Below are 15,246 nucleotides of genomic sequence, written 5' to 3'. Positions count from 1 at the left end.
TCACACCTGGACAGAGGCAGGATGCATGGCTAAAGGAGCACTGCTTGGTGGTGTATCTGCAAAACTGACCCAGTTTTCCTGATGGGGTAGAGGAGAATGCGCTGCCCAAATCCCTTCACCAGATGAGCCACCTGAAACGGTAACCCAAAAACATACAGATTACACTCATGGAAACCTATGATTCTATCAACGTCACGAATTGGGATATTACTCGTAAACACTGACAGAGGCGAAGAGGATAACTGAACAGAATATACAGTATTTCCAATAAAAGCACATGAACGTTTTAGTTATAGGTTTTTCTGCGTCTAGCTACTCTTGAAAAATGTATGCCCATCTTCTTTTAGTGGCTATCAGATATGGGAATTGAACCTACAGGAAAAATGGGGAACTACTTTCACCTTTGTGTACCACTTGATATTAATATAGAATCAAACCTGTTTGTGCTTCGTTGTAGGGTGTCCAGAAAGGACCAGATCCTGTCACGGGTCGTTCACTATTCCCACCGCTGGCATGTCGACTGTGTTTCCTCCAGGAATTTGGAGAGGTGGGTGGGGACTGCTGAGGAGAAACTACTGGGGATGTCGATTCCTACCAGTAAGAAACACAGGAGAATACTTTATTTTACAACTTTCCTTTTTTGTTGGATTCACATCTGGTCATCCATAAACTTGTAGTTGAAAAGGCCCACTTCAGGTAAGGTATAACATTTTACCTCTAGTACAAGTGTCCACCTTATCTTGTAAACATTAGTGGCCCCTTTATCTTACAGTAGGATACAATTCCAACTACATATTAGCTGGCAAATTAGATTTGCACAACATGGCGGTAATTATTTCCTTAATCACTTTTTTTTTAATTAGCCTTTAACTTACTAGCCAGGACTACTATTACTATATAGTTAGTGTGAAAAAGATAATGTTGCACTTATACTAGTGTTATTGGCTGGAAAAAAACATCTTGCTTTTTAATTCTCCAAAAGCAGGTGAACCAGTCATGTAATCCAAAAATAGTCCACAAAATGACTACACTTCTACTACTGCTATTAGTAGTAGCTAAAGGAAAACATAACAGAGCATCAGCCGATTCCTAATACACATCTCAACTTGTTTCTATGTGTCCAATATTACCTGTTGCTCTGCTTGACCACGTGTCTGTATAACATCATGGCTAACGGAGCCTTTTTTTATTTGAGTTCTTCCAGGAGGAGGAGGAATTACACCTGAGTAAGCTGGGTTGTCACCTTCTGAACCGTGTGCAGCTGCTTGTCTAGAATCCTGTTCATTCTTTGGCACCATAAATCTTGGTAGCGGGAGGTCCTTTACTAAGGAATAAAGTTAATCATGAACTGTGGTAGGTCAAAAACCAAGCATAAGATACTGTAAAATCTCAGATATAAAACTTTACACTCAATTTAAACAAAATGAAGTACTTGTGTACATAACTTGAGCTTCCCAAGTTATTTCTAGAAGCTTGAGGTAAAGCCAATGAAAAAAGGCTGTGGCCGCACTTATGTATTCTGGTATGATATGACCCCCCCTCCCTTTTCAGGGGTCAATTATAAGTATTACACTTGAGATTTTACTGTAGGTAAAAAAGGAAAAAAGAAGAAGTCTTTCAAAACCACAGCCATGAATTAATAATCCAAAAGGTATGGTCACAAAGTATAAATATGTATTAACTGGGTGTGTTAGATACATTAGTAGTATTTTTTCATAGAATATTATCACTGCTCACCTAGTAAAATTATAAATACCAGAGAAGTTGTAGTGTCATACAAGTCATAACTATGTATGGTGCGTCTAGCCAGAGTGTTCAACGGGTTGCAGATATCAGCAAAGTGGTATAGCCCAAGTACTTACCAGTATTTAAGCTTTCAACTCGCAGTGGGAGGCCAGACTGGGCTACAGCCACAAGTTTCAATGCTATGTAGAACTGGCTTCTTCCAAAATAGCCAAGTCTTGTTGCCCCACAAAGTTCCATTATCTGTAAAACACAGCAAGTGATCTTATGATTTTTTCCGCTTTACATCAGTGGCTATGAACGCATATTGAATAGGTAAATCAGACAGGAATCAGTATTGCCGTTATAGACTTTTTGCAGGAGGGCTACCTAAAATACATAGTTTACTAGGCAAAGCACCGTTACTCAGCAACTAGAACTTAAATTGTATAACAATCAAGCAAACTGTAGCAGGATCATCCCATGATCACAGGGTCGCTGCTGTTGCTGACCACTCCAAGACTGGAGCAGTCAGTGTCCAGTAGATTCCCTGCACTTCTGTTACACCTCTTCTACAGCCAATCACATGCACGGATATCGTCAGATGACCAAGACAGTGCTTGTAAGTACTGCCTTTTTTATCTGTCTCTTATTTGTGATAGTGAGCAAGACCGTAAGAAACAGTGAATCGCTGGGCCAAAATATTTGTGACTTTTTAAAAAACATATATATTTTAAATTAATATTGTATAGTTAGTGTGGAAGGGGGTAGTCTGGATTAGTTGGATGAGGTTAGGTGCAAAAATTAATCTTAGAAAAAAAAGTTAGAAAATTGAAAAAATTAAATCTAGGAATATAGGTTTCCAAATTAGGGTATGTTAAATGTAGTTTTAGTATTTTTTTTAATTTATACTAGATGTGACCTGTAAAACATTAATATTTTATTTATGAAAAATACATACATCAACATGGTTGATAAAAAAAATTATACAGTTTGGGCAGATTAACTAAATGAAGCAAAAACCACAAATGTTCTGGTCCTTAAGTGGTCTTATAACATACTAGCTGACAACACAGTGGGAAGTACAAGAAAGAAAAGCATGGACTGCAGGCCGGAAAATATACATTACTCAAAGAATATCTACATTCTAAGTTCTACTTGATTTACATTCACAGAGAGAGCGCCAACAAAACTCACCAGGCATGTTTTTCCAGAATTTGGAGCCTTGGTGTTGCTTTCAAAGATAATGCCTAATAAGACAGCTTTACAGTATTCATATTTAACACTTTAACCAGCAGCAGCAATTTTATTCAATAGGGGAGACAAATATTTCACAGTACGCAGTATGTCACTGGCCATACGACTGAGCATTCCCTTCCGGGAGGTTCAACACCCAACAGGGAACAGAAAAGCCAAGATAGTTTTTTCCCTTTTTGTATGGTTGGACAATGTATAATTTGAATGTGTACATCAAATAAGGAAAATAGATCCAGAGTATTGGAGGGATTTGCTGGAAAAAAACAAGAACCCCCTTATGCATGTCCAGTAAGAGGTCCTTTCAATTTCAAAGGGGGAAGAATACCAATGGACTGCTTCTATCAGCCAAGACTACCATGTACATTGCGGACCATGGAGCTGCACCTTCGCTGAAAACTTATTTTGTAGCACTCCCACGAAGGAATTAAAATCCTTTACTGCTCACCAGTTCCACTTCCCCTCAAAAAACAGTGTGTGAGTGAGTGTTCTTGTTGTCTAAAAACAAAACAAATACCGTATTGGCCCGAATATAGGCCGCACTTTTTTCCCCCACTTTAAGTCTTTAAAGTGGGGGTGCGGCCTATATTCGGGGTCTAGCGCCCGACGCCCGGGACATGCAGTCCCAGGCGCCGGGCAGGCAGCGGGGTTAGGATACAGATCCCCCGCAGCGGTGCAGGGGACCTGTATCCTACTGTCTGATACGCTCAGACAGCCTCCCGTGCCAGCACTTCCCACGGAGGGGAGTGCCGGCACGGGAGGTTGTCTAAGCGCATCGCACCGACGTTCACCGGCAGCGGCGATGCGCCGTTGCCGGTGAACGTGCGCACGATGCATTCTAACCCCCCGACTTACCAGGGCAGACTCCCGGGTGTCTTGCAGGGCCGGCGGAAGACATCTATGCAATACGCGTATACAACTTCCGGTGCCGGCACTTCCGCTGAGTGCCGGTACCGGGAGTTGTATACACGATGTGCATAGATTTCCCCCTCCGGCCCCGTAAGACACCCGGGAGTCTGCTCTGGTAAGTCGGGGGGGGGAGGACAGAGTGGCAGCGTATCTCGAGGGGGGGAGGACAGAGTGGCAGCGTATCTCGAGGGGGGGAGGACAGAGTGGCAGCGTATCTCGGGGAGGGGGGGAGGACAGAGTGGCAGCGTATCTCGGGGAGGGGGGGAGGACAGAGTGGCAGCGTATCTCGGGGAGGGGGGGGACAGAGTGGCAGCGTATCTCGGGGGGGAGAGGACAGAGTGGCAGCGTATCTCGGGGAGGGGGGGAGGACAGAGTGGCAGCGTATCTCGGGGAGGGGGGGAGGACAGAGTGGCAGCGTATCTCGGGGGGGAGAGGACAGAGTGGCAGGATGTTTTTTGGTGCTTTTTTTAAAGAAAAAAACTTTTTCTTTAAAAAAGCACCAAACATTTAGGGTGCGGCCTATATACGGGGGCGGCCTATATCCGAGCCAAAACGGTATATCCCCCTTCGTGACAAAGGCCGATTTTATTTTTTGTACCCATCGTGACAATGGCTGTTTTAACATTTCCGCACTGCTCATGTTTAGCTGTAATTTTCTTCTTTCCCGTTTACTGAACCCACACAAGTTATATATTTTCTTCAGGACAAGGGCTTTCTTTAGATGACATTGTTTTGATTGTATCATTATTTGCTACTAAAAAAGTATAAAATATGGTGAAAAATTTAGAAAAAAAATGACTTTTGGTTGAAAAATCTTTTACTCATCTATAAAAGGTAATGAAAAAACCTGCTAAATAGATTCTACTATTCGTCCTGAGGTTAGAAATACCCAATGTATTTATGTTTTTTTGCTTTTTTCTACACGTTATGGGGCAATAAGTACAGGTAGCGTTTTGCTATTTCCAAATCTGGTAATTCTTCCCCCCATGTGTCATTTCAGGTATCTTTGAAGCCGGCCAATGTAACTTTCCCCATCAAATCATATATTTTTGAAAACTAGACACCCCAGGGTATTTCAAATGCTAGTATTTTAACTCTTTCCATGCACCATATCTACCACTAGTCTTTGTCAAACTTTGTGGTAGTCATTTTTTGCATTTTTTTCACACACATTTTACTTCAGGTATGAAGTTAAAGGTTCTGGTATATGTCACTATCATAAAACACCCCAATATGTGTTCAGCAACATATCCCGAGTACAGCGATACCTCACATGAATGATTTTGCCTGGCTGTTTAGAAGCAAAAGAGCCACATTTTGAACTTTGGCATTTGGTGATCCAGTGCCCATGCCCTATTTGGTACATCTTTGAGCCCAGCCATTTCAGTGTGCCCAATAAAACCATATATTTTTGAAAACTAGACACCCCAGGGTATTTTAAATGCTGGTATTTTAACTCTTTGCATGCACACATTTTACCACCAGCATTTTTTCAAAGTTTCCCCACACATCTACTTTATCTATGAATTTACAGCTCCTGGTATATGCCGCTGTCACATGACACCCCAATATGTGTTCAGCAACATCTCCCGAGTACAGTGAGCACCCCACATGCATGGGTTTGTCATTTTTTGGGGTGGAACTAAAAGGTCAAATTTGGGACGTGTGCATTTTTCTAATTGGAAATTAGATGTGTGGCCATCCTTCCCCTCTCGTGTTAATTGGGACATTGTTGAACCCGGCCAATTCAATTTACCCCATCAAATCATACATTTTTTTTAAAAGTAGATACGCCATGGGCATTTAATATGCCAGTATTTTAACTATTTCCATGCGAGAATTGTTTTAAGCTAATGTGCTAATTTTAGGACTTGCTCACAGAAATATATATATTTTTTTATTTTGCTTTATTTTTTTTAAATTTTTTTTACATTTTTGGAACTTGAAGGTTCCCCTGACATCAGTGGGAAATTATTTTTACATTTTACAGGTTTTTTTTTTTTAACATTTTTTTTCTAATTATTTTTATTTTATTTTTTTATTTATTTTTACTAATCACACTGTGATTAGAAAGCTGGGCTCCATTGACTTGCATGGTTGAATGCAGTACCTGCCAGAGTTCTCTAGAGGGTCTGGAGACCATCTAGCGAACTTTTTCAACTTTATTATTTTTTTTTTACAGGGCTGCCTCCTAAACTCTTTTAAAATGGGCATCCGCCGCCATACAATGTATGGCGGATGTTGACACCCCGGGGAGGGGCCAGACATGGCCCCTAGTGCCGATCGTGGTGTTGCTGGTCGAGGCATTACAGCAACACCGTTTGTGTGCAGAAAGCGGACGTAGATCACACCCGTTTAAAGTCATAAGGGTCCTGGCACGTCAATTGTCGTTATCCCTTTGTTTTCACAAAATTGTGTGAGCAACAGTTCTACATATGTGGAATTTCTTTCCTTGTTCATGAAAACCCTCCTCTGGTAGAAAAGGAAAACTATGAAAGCCCTCACCTTCCTATTATGTTCTTGCACATGGAAATTAAGGACACAGCAACTAACATCCAACAAGTGTTGCCAACAATTCCTGTTGGGAATAAACAGCCTTTCAGACAACTCTGGAGGGAAAGTTTTGTCTTCTCAAAAGAGTTAAAGAAAAAAAAATGGCTCTGTCATAGAAAGTCTCTCTCACCCAACCTCTGTGCTGATATAACATGTATGCCTCAAACAGGAAAACATTCCCGTTAGAACACCATGCACAGATTTCCTCTAGGTTTTCTCATATTGAAGCGACTTTCAGTACCCAGAACCTAAAACTTTAGTGTCTGAGACAAAGGCAGTGGTAAGGGTTGCAACAAGAATAACTGAATGCCAAACTCTCTGTTGCCAAGGCGAGCAATGAAGATCACAAAAGACAGGTTCTTTTGGAACTTCCGTACACAAGTCCATATCGTCTGGAAAGGTGATAAAAACTATACCAGGTAAAAATTACTAAGCAACGTCTGTGGCACGGCGTTCATGCATTCCAGATTTCCTAATGGTCTAAGGGAACATGGGCACTTTTGTATTGGTACTCTGTGATGAGGTATATATAGGGGTATGTCCTCATGTTTCCTACATGAGAAAGTCTGGTCAAAAAACACACTTTCCAATATCACTAGTCGGAGTAGCGATGCTGTACATAAACCAGCCAAAAACCTTGCAAACCAGCTCCAATGTTCTCAGGTTAGGAAATCATATGACTGTAAAGCCACAGCATACCCAGCATTAATCATCAACCCCAGGGCCAGGGAGTACTTTTGAAAACTGATAATCAACCTCACATACTCCAGGGCTCCTTATGACTAAAAGTGACAGACTGAGGCTTAAAAAATCATGAGCAGCAATTCACTAATGCAAAACCTTCCCACTTGTAAGGTGACACTCTCCTACCATATGCATTAAAGTTCATATGATGGCTGGAGTGTCCCTTTAAATGGAAAGAATTGAGGAGAAAAAAATGCAGGCAATCACCCACTTGGACAAGCACCTCTAGTTTTCTAGTCAATGTGAAAAGCAGCCAAAATGACACAGAGAATAAAAAATAAACAGAAAAAACAACCAAACAATGTGTGATAGGAGTTTTTTCTTTCCATGGCTCTTTAGCGCTCATGCAGCTGTTCTTTCTCCTTACTTTACAGATTTATCAGAACAAGGACATAATGTTACAGACATAGTAGTTGCTGGATCTTGGATCACTGTTTAGAGACACATGCACCGTCATCGTGTTATCTAGATGGTATAAAAAGATCTGTTGTGTTGTGTTCAATCTGTACTCTCGATCATGGGCATTGGCTGATGCCAACACAGGCTTCCCTCACGCTCTGCTTAACTAGCCGAAGCTAAGTGAATTATTTGGATATCTTTTGACTTATACGACATTTAATTGCAAGAAGGTGTGTATTACGTTATTCCGGAATCTGAACTAGTTTGCTGACAAGGTTTTTTCAGTCCGCTTATACAGCGGCTGTTTGTGTTCAAATATACCAAGTATTAGCAGCTGGAATAATCGGTCTAGGGTTTATACCTCTGTAAAGGCCTCTCTTGATGCTTGTATTAGAGAGCTACAGGAAAAAATTGAGGGACATCAACAATCTTGAAAGGAGCTTACTGCTCACTAAACGGACACTAGCTGAGCACGGTAGCTTTGTGAGTGGAGGTGAAACAGAGGAATGCGATGCCTTTGTTAAAAAGGTATCACACTCAACCTGTTGGAGATGGATCAGTCTTCATACATACTATTTACAGTTCTGTACACCAGATCTATGTTATTGTCTTTAAAAATGAACAAGCAATATTAATGTATTACGATGCAATTTCCCCTCATGTTCCAGCTTCAATTAAATGGTCCTTACATTTAAATATTTTAACAGTTACCATGATAGACAATCATGAAAAAAAATATAAAATATTTCTTAAGGATGAAGTATGTACAGCAGGGGTTGACAAATTTGTTTTTTCCTAGGGGACAGCCAAAAAAGTTATGAGCCAGTGTTTTTTTTTCTTCCCTGAACATGTTTTCATTTTCTTGGTGCCCAAGTTTTGTCACAGCTTGCCATCCACTGACATGCATTTACACACTAGCTCCATACAGTAACACACGCTAAATCTATGCTCATGTATGAACATATTAACACCATACACTAATATACGCATGAACACTATATGCTGATACACACTCATGCCATATTACACCACCATACTCATACATATGCACGCACACACACACACACACACACACACACAATATTACACACTCGAACACTATGGACACACACACACTGGCTAGCTATTTATTATATGCATACACACACACACACACACACACACACGACTGACGCCACAGCATACACTACTACACCTCTCTCCCCTCCCACCACATGAAGACCAGCCACACCGGTGCCTATTTTGAATGAGCCACCCTATGCTTTCATGCAGGGGAGAGGAGCGGTACATTACACAACCCCGCTGGGAGCTTCACAGCACTCCAACACCACACCCTGGAGGAAAGCATAGGGTGCTGGATTCATGATGGCAACCCTGCAAAACCCTGGGCACCAGAAAGTGGTTTCTAGTCATCATGGCAACATGGCACCCGGGGTTGTCAAGCCCTGCATTACAGCAGAATAGAGCCAAATGATGTAATATGCTCTCCAGTAATGTTACCGATTGCAGAACCAAGCAGACCAGCAGCAGCCAACAAAGCATTTTCATGTATTTAATTGCTCTTTGACAATTGAGCAGATATAGGCACAGCGAGTGGAAAATATTTTTTCTAAGTTTATATTTTGAGCTACTTGATCACTCTAGCTGTATATCTGCCTTTTTTGACACACAGTTGGGATGGAAGTTTCTTAAACAGATATCCATAGATTTAGGGCAAAAAAAAAAAATTTAAAGTAGATTAACATGATACAATTTTATCCCTGCATGGCATATGAAGAGTTTTCTAAACCCAGGACAAATAGCAAAATATAAAAAACATCCATGAACATTTTGAGTTTTCTTTTTAAAGGTTTTTTTTTTATTATTTTTTTTAAATCTTGTACTAAATTATATTAGAACACTTACAGAGTTAGATGGGGCTAATCCAACTCAGCTAGGTAATCTGAAAACACATGTACACATTTTCTTTCATACCAGATATTTTTTTCTATGTTTTTAGTAATACAAACAAATTTCAAATATAAAATCCATGCTTATGTTAATGACGTTTTGCTATCTTATATTTCTTGACAAAATGCACACAGAAAGTATACATCCTACAGTTTAAATCATATATGAGCAGGACCGGCTTGAGCAAACGACATGGAAAGGAGGAGAGCACACCATGTTTTGGGGCAAGAGCCACTATACTTCAAAACAGGATGTGTCTTGAGAGACTACTTCCACTGCATTTCCTTTCTTTATTAATTCAAGCAATGAAGTAAAGTATTTTACAATAGAAGTGTGACAAATTTAAAAACCTTGATAAGCTACATTAGGAATAGCTTTTCAGTATCTCACTAGTTACTGTGCAACTTAAAGTCCTGTGATGCTTGTCCAGTACCAATTGGTTAATTTACCGATGGGAGATGTACTTGGGAGGCATTTTTTAATACAATTACTGTTACACATAAAATTGTGATACATATGTTTATATATAAACACACAGGTGCACATGTACAAGTCTTCAGACCAAAAGGGTTAAAAAAAATAAATAAAAAAGGGTTGCATACTTATGATGTGCTACTGCACATTCATATCCACCCATTTACCTAAATTCTAGAACTTGTCAGAGCAGTTGCACTCCACCCTTAACACAATTTAAATCCAACGGCTCATTATTACTGGATACTAGACTGAGTATTGCAGATCGTTATGTCTGTGAGTATATAAGATTTAAAACTGTACTATCACATCCTTAATCTGTTATCTCATCCAAGCTACATACATTGAAATCCTTTATCCTTCCTTGGTGGTTACTGCTTTGCAGTTTAAAAAAAGGATTAGATCTTCTCAGAACTGAATGTGTTTATCCTTCTGGAGATGTATGATCACGTACAGTGGGAAGGTCTCACCACAGATCTTTAAATTAACAAACAATTTCATCTTTCTGCTACTAATGCCAATAGCTATACAACCCAGCACCCTGCCTGCTTTTAAAGCCTCACAATTTGCACCCAAGTCAATCTTTGTGACAACACAGAACCCCTAATGCTATATTTTATAGGGCTGCAACTAACGATTATTTTAATAATCGATTAGTTGGCCGATTATGTTTTCGATTAATCGATTAATCGGATAAAAAAAACAATATGCAAATTTTTCGTTTATTTAAAATAATTTTAAGAACTAGATGTTAAAAACAACTTGCATTGTGCCCCCACCCCTTTGCACTGTGCCCCCACCCCCACTCTGCCCTGCATCCCCACCCCCACTCTGCCCTGCACCCAGTCTCTCACCCTGCCCTGCCCCCCCACCCCCACTCTGCTCTGCACCCAGTCTCACACCCTGCAATGCCCCCCACCCCCACTCTGCTCTGCACCCAGTCTCTCTCTCTCTCTCTCTCTCTCGTCTCGCACATAAACATTCGCACAGACAATAGACATAAAGAGTACTTACCTCCGCTACGAACTTCTTCCACTTCAAACTTGATAGTAGACGCGCGTCACCTCCGTCGTCACGTAGCATGAAGAAGGCGGAGACTGCAGAGCGTGGAGCAGAACCGGGGAACGCAGGCGGAGGTAAGTAAAAGGAGCCTAGTGCTCCAACGACGAATCGATCACTCGATTAATCGATAACGGAAATCGTCGACAACGATTTCCGTTATCGATTATTATCGATTTTATCGATTCGTTGTTTCAGCTCTAATATTTTATCACCGGTCCAAAGTGCATTATTTTACAGATAAACATTAAACGACAGTGCCACATTCTTCTAATTTACTTAAGTGAGATGCTCCATAACATTATTATGTATATACCTGGAAAGGTAAACTGTGCCATCATTATACCTTCATAATTAAAATGCTTTTTCAAAACAAGCTTTGCTTTGTGTTTTTTCTTCTCTCTCCAATGAGTGTAATTGTTTTGAAGGTGTCAAAGGTGGGATATACGACAAAACCAGAATAACTAATCAATCTTCAGGCCTTAAGTTAAACTTTATCCCACTCTTACAAGAGCTGCCAGAACAGTCAGCTTCAGGTCTATTTTACCTGTGTTGAGAGATGCTGGATACCAGGACCTAAACACTGTATGATAAACATTCTTCACCGAACGTTTGCTTCTCAACCAACCAAATAATTATTCCCAGCAAATATGAAGCCTAAAAATGTTATCTAATATTAAAAAAAAAAAATGTATATTTATCATTTGACAGATTATCAGTAGCTATAAAGATGATTTGGGTTTTTTTTTTAATAAAGGGATGAAAGAAGAACCCGATTACTAAACAAGATACTAATTGCACATTTGTATAAGGCTCAATATAATCATGCGTTTCTGTGAGGAGAATCAATTAGTCAGAAAATCTGAAAGCTGGAATCCAATATGAAAGCCTTCTAAGGCTACTGTGAAAAAGAAAACCCAGATCGGTCCATATTGCATAAACTGATTAATTTGAATGTGTGTGTCTATGTATCTATACAAAGAAACACACACCACACACCTATATGATACAGACATATCAATATACATTTTTAGAAATATATGTTTTAGGAAACTGCATTATACACCATTGAAATAGCAGTAATTACGCAGTTTCCTTAGAGTGTGTAGTGTCCCATTGGGTAGAAGGAAACATTCTACATGGACTTGTGTTTGTGTGTGCATGGGTATATGCGCTAATATTCTTGGGTCTGGCCACCAGCAAAACTGGATGGCATTCCTCTACTGAAGCAATGAACCATTAGAAGGCATTCTTACTGCACATGCTCAGCAGCACTTCCACTGTAGTTAAGAAAGCAGCAGCCAATCACATGAATGCTAGCAATACATCAGCGTTCAGACAGCAAACGTGATTGCCTGCTATTCCCACTGACCAGAATGTGCAAGAAGCATACCAAGGTATGATCTCTGCTTTCAGTAGAGGCACCAGGGACAGCAGTTAAATTAAAATGAAGAATTGCAGTAACCAACAAATGCATCTACCCAATTGCATGCAGTAAAATGTATTTGATTCCATTAAAAATATATTCCAACATACACCTAACAGGAAAACAGGACAAAAGCACAGAGATGGTAGAGGAGGGCATGAGGTCTTCCCATAATAGAGCTACAAACTGCATGTAATCTTGAAAGATGATGGTGTAGGTGATAACCATTCAAAGCTGGCTTCCTGTCAAATGTTTTTAAAGCCATTCATTGATAACTGCAAATAGTACAAACCTTGTCTCTAACACACTTCACTACCTTTGCTCCTAATCGGGTTCTGCAAGTTTTATTTTGTCCCTAATTACAAGGATGAGCAACCTTTGGGATAATTACAATCACATATGAATAGTTCCTTATTACTTAAGAAACACAGCAGGAACAAGTACATTTTTCTATAGCACTTAGATGGAAAAACAAACAATGTTGTCAGTGTTGATCTTTGAGATCTACAAATGTTAATCTGTCTACAAAACATAAGGCTATGGACTTGTACGAACAATGCCATGTCTTGTCTTCCAGAAAAGCTAGTCGAAGAATTAAATAAAGGCTGTGTGCTAGCTGAATTGAGTAGGATGAGCCAAGTTTAGACATAAAAAACTCATTTTGCATCTATCACCGTCTGCTTTGTGTTACATGTGTTGCTGGATAAACATAATAAAGAGGCTAACTATATGATTAAAGAATAGTTTCTGACATAGGTGTAGACAGCCCAAGGAATATTACTAAAAGTAGAAGTTAGTTGCAAGAGTATTATATTCAGTAAAGTAAAACCACATCTTTAACCACATTATAGCTTGTGTACAATGGAATACGTTATGCTAATGTGCTAAGCACCAAATCCAATTTTTTGACATTTGCAGTTATAAGCCAGTATTTTATAATGACTCGCTAAACAGCCATAAGCATGCTAGATAGTGTTTTGTGTCTGTGTTTAGCTTACCTATTTTTGTTAGTAAGAGGCTCATCTAGTGGATGCCTTTATTACTTGTGTACAGCCATAAAGTTAAAGAGGTCTATACCTATACGCAGGACATCTTGGGCAGGGACAGTCCCAGCTAAACTAAATAGACCCATAAGCATACACTGCTACAGTGTATCAACCCAATTTATCTTTATTGATATTATGTGCAGTTTTTTTGTAGGAGCCTCTAAACCACAGCTATGCTTTAATTGTAAGAAACGTTTAGGAATTACATAGCGACTAAACATGTTTTATACGAACACTGGAAAATTAATTTCAGACTGCAAGATTGTCAGTATGTCTAGAAGAGTTGTTCAAAACACACACACACTAATGTCAAGTATCTGGTAACAAAAAAAAATGAAAAACAGGATCCACTGTTTCTTTTGAGAATAAAACATTTGGTGTTGGGCTTTCCAAAATTTACCTGGAGAGACACTTCGCTGGGTAGCTGGGCAGCCCTGAATAGCTCCAGCACTCTCCCATTGGATGCAATCTTCTTGGTACTGTCAGTATCACAGTAAGCAAAGAGGTCCGAATAATATTTTTGCTCCACATCACTCAATGATAGTCCTTCCATGCTTTGAAGGAGAGGAAAACTGCTGTAAACTCTTGAAGCCTGCAAGACACCACACTAACACCCACCCCACTAGCAGTTACAAATAGGGGGCTGCACAACCAGATGTATGTGTAATTCAACACACATTGGAGCCGCTTGCTCAAATGGATTCAACAGATCTTACAAAAAGAACTACTAGTTCACTGCTATCTTCCGTAGCGCATTGGATCCAGGTATATGCAGTGATGGGCCTTGTATGCACTGGAAAGTGGGGAAGCAAGTGATGATCCGTCACACAGATGCTGGGAACCCAAGAACAACACTTGAGTGTAGGAGCAGCAGGTGGGGGAGTCCAGTGAGGAGTTACTAGATACGCCCCTTCACTCGCTTGAAAATAATTTAATGTAACACATGAGCTAACGCCAGTCTCTAAAGGCACTGCTATGGTTGGGAATGAGACCCACCCACTGCCAAAACAGTGCAATCAGTACAGGATAGGAAGACCACGAAACGCACTCCGGGTTGCCGGTAGGGTCCCTTATAAAGTGGACACAAAGCGCCCAAATCAATGAGTCAGCTCCGGTATACTTCCTTCTCACGCTCAGGCCCGCTATTCTCAATTGCTTCCCCCTGCGTTCAGCGTTCAGCGTTCAGCGTACAGCCATACAGTGCACGAGCGTGTGCTTGCTGCGCCCCCGGGCTGACGTCGTCGCATACACAAGTCCGAAAAAGACGTGAACTGAGGATCCGGATGTAGAGCGGAACACCCTTTAGGCTCCGTCCCAAACCTAACTGGGAGGGTACTGAAAAAAAGAGCAAGCGACCTCTAGCGGCCTGGAGGGCAAACAGATTCAAAGATAAGTTTTAGGACTGAAGCGACCATGAATCGAGGCTGCGCGGCGCTCACTGCACTGACACTTTGGATTCGGGGGCGCGCGCGGAGTCACTTGTGACGCAGGTCTCGCACTTAATGCGTATCTCCCACAAATGAAAATTGTAGAACGGGGACACTTTTGTTTTTGAAGGCGTGGGGAGAAGAAGGGCTTTACCAGGACGTTTTAAGTAATTTCATGACCTTTTATGTATTATTTAGTCACTTAGAACAAGAATACCATATTTTATATATCTCCTTTAAAGCGTTAACTTTTTGTACCCGCAAAGGCAATGGTTTTAACATT

The 15,246-nt window shown here is 40.5% G+C and overlaps 1 protein-coding gene across 2 annotated transcripts in view; it reads right to left on the bottom strand.

Moving 5' to 3' along the window:
• Positions 1 to 14,784, bottom strand: part of REPS1 (RALBP1 associated Eps domain containing 1) — a 38,923-nt gene extending 24,139 nt beyond the window's left edge. For both annotated transcript variants that reach the window (XM_053461051.1, XM_053461052.1), the window contains exons 1-5: positions 13,937 to 14,784; positions 1,863 to 1,986; positions 1,131 to 1,324; positions 438 to 591; positions 7 to 131 (exon numbers count right to left, since the gene is read on the bottom strand). In XM_053461051.1, coding sequence (XP_053317026.1) covers positions 7 to 131; positions 438 to 591; positions 1,131 to 1,324; positions 1,863 to 1,986; positions 13,937 to 14,089 — 750 coding nt within the window. In that variant the 5' untranslated portion in view covers positions 14,090 to 14,784. The remainder of the gene's footprint in view (positions 1 to 6; positions 132 to 437; positions 592 to 1,130; positions 1,325 to 1,862; positions 1,987 to 13,936) is intronic.
• Between the last annotated feature and the right edge of the window lie 462 nt (positions 14,785 to 15,246).

The sequence above is a fragment of the Spea bombifrons genome, chromosome 3 (assembly GCF_027358695.1).
Source record: "Spea bombifrons isolate aSpeBom1 chromosome 3, aSpeBom1.2.pri, whole genome shotgun sequence".
NCBI classification, from domain to species: domain Eukaryota; kingdom Metazoa; phylum Chordata; class Amphibia; order Anura; family Pelobatidae; genus Spea; species Spea bombifrons.
Note: the sequence above shows the minus strand (reverse complement) of the source record. Positions and strands in the feature narration are given on the sequence as shown.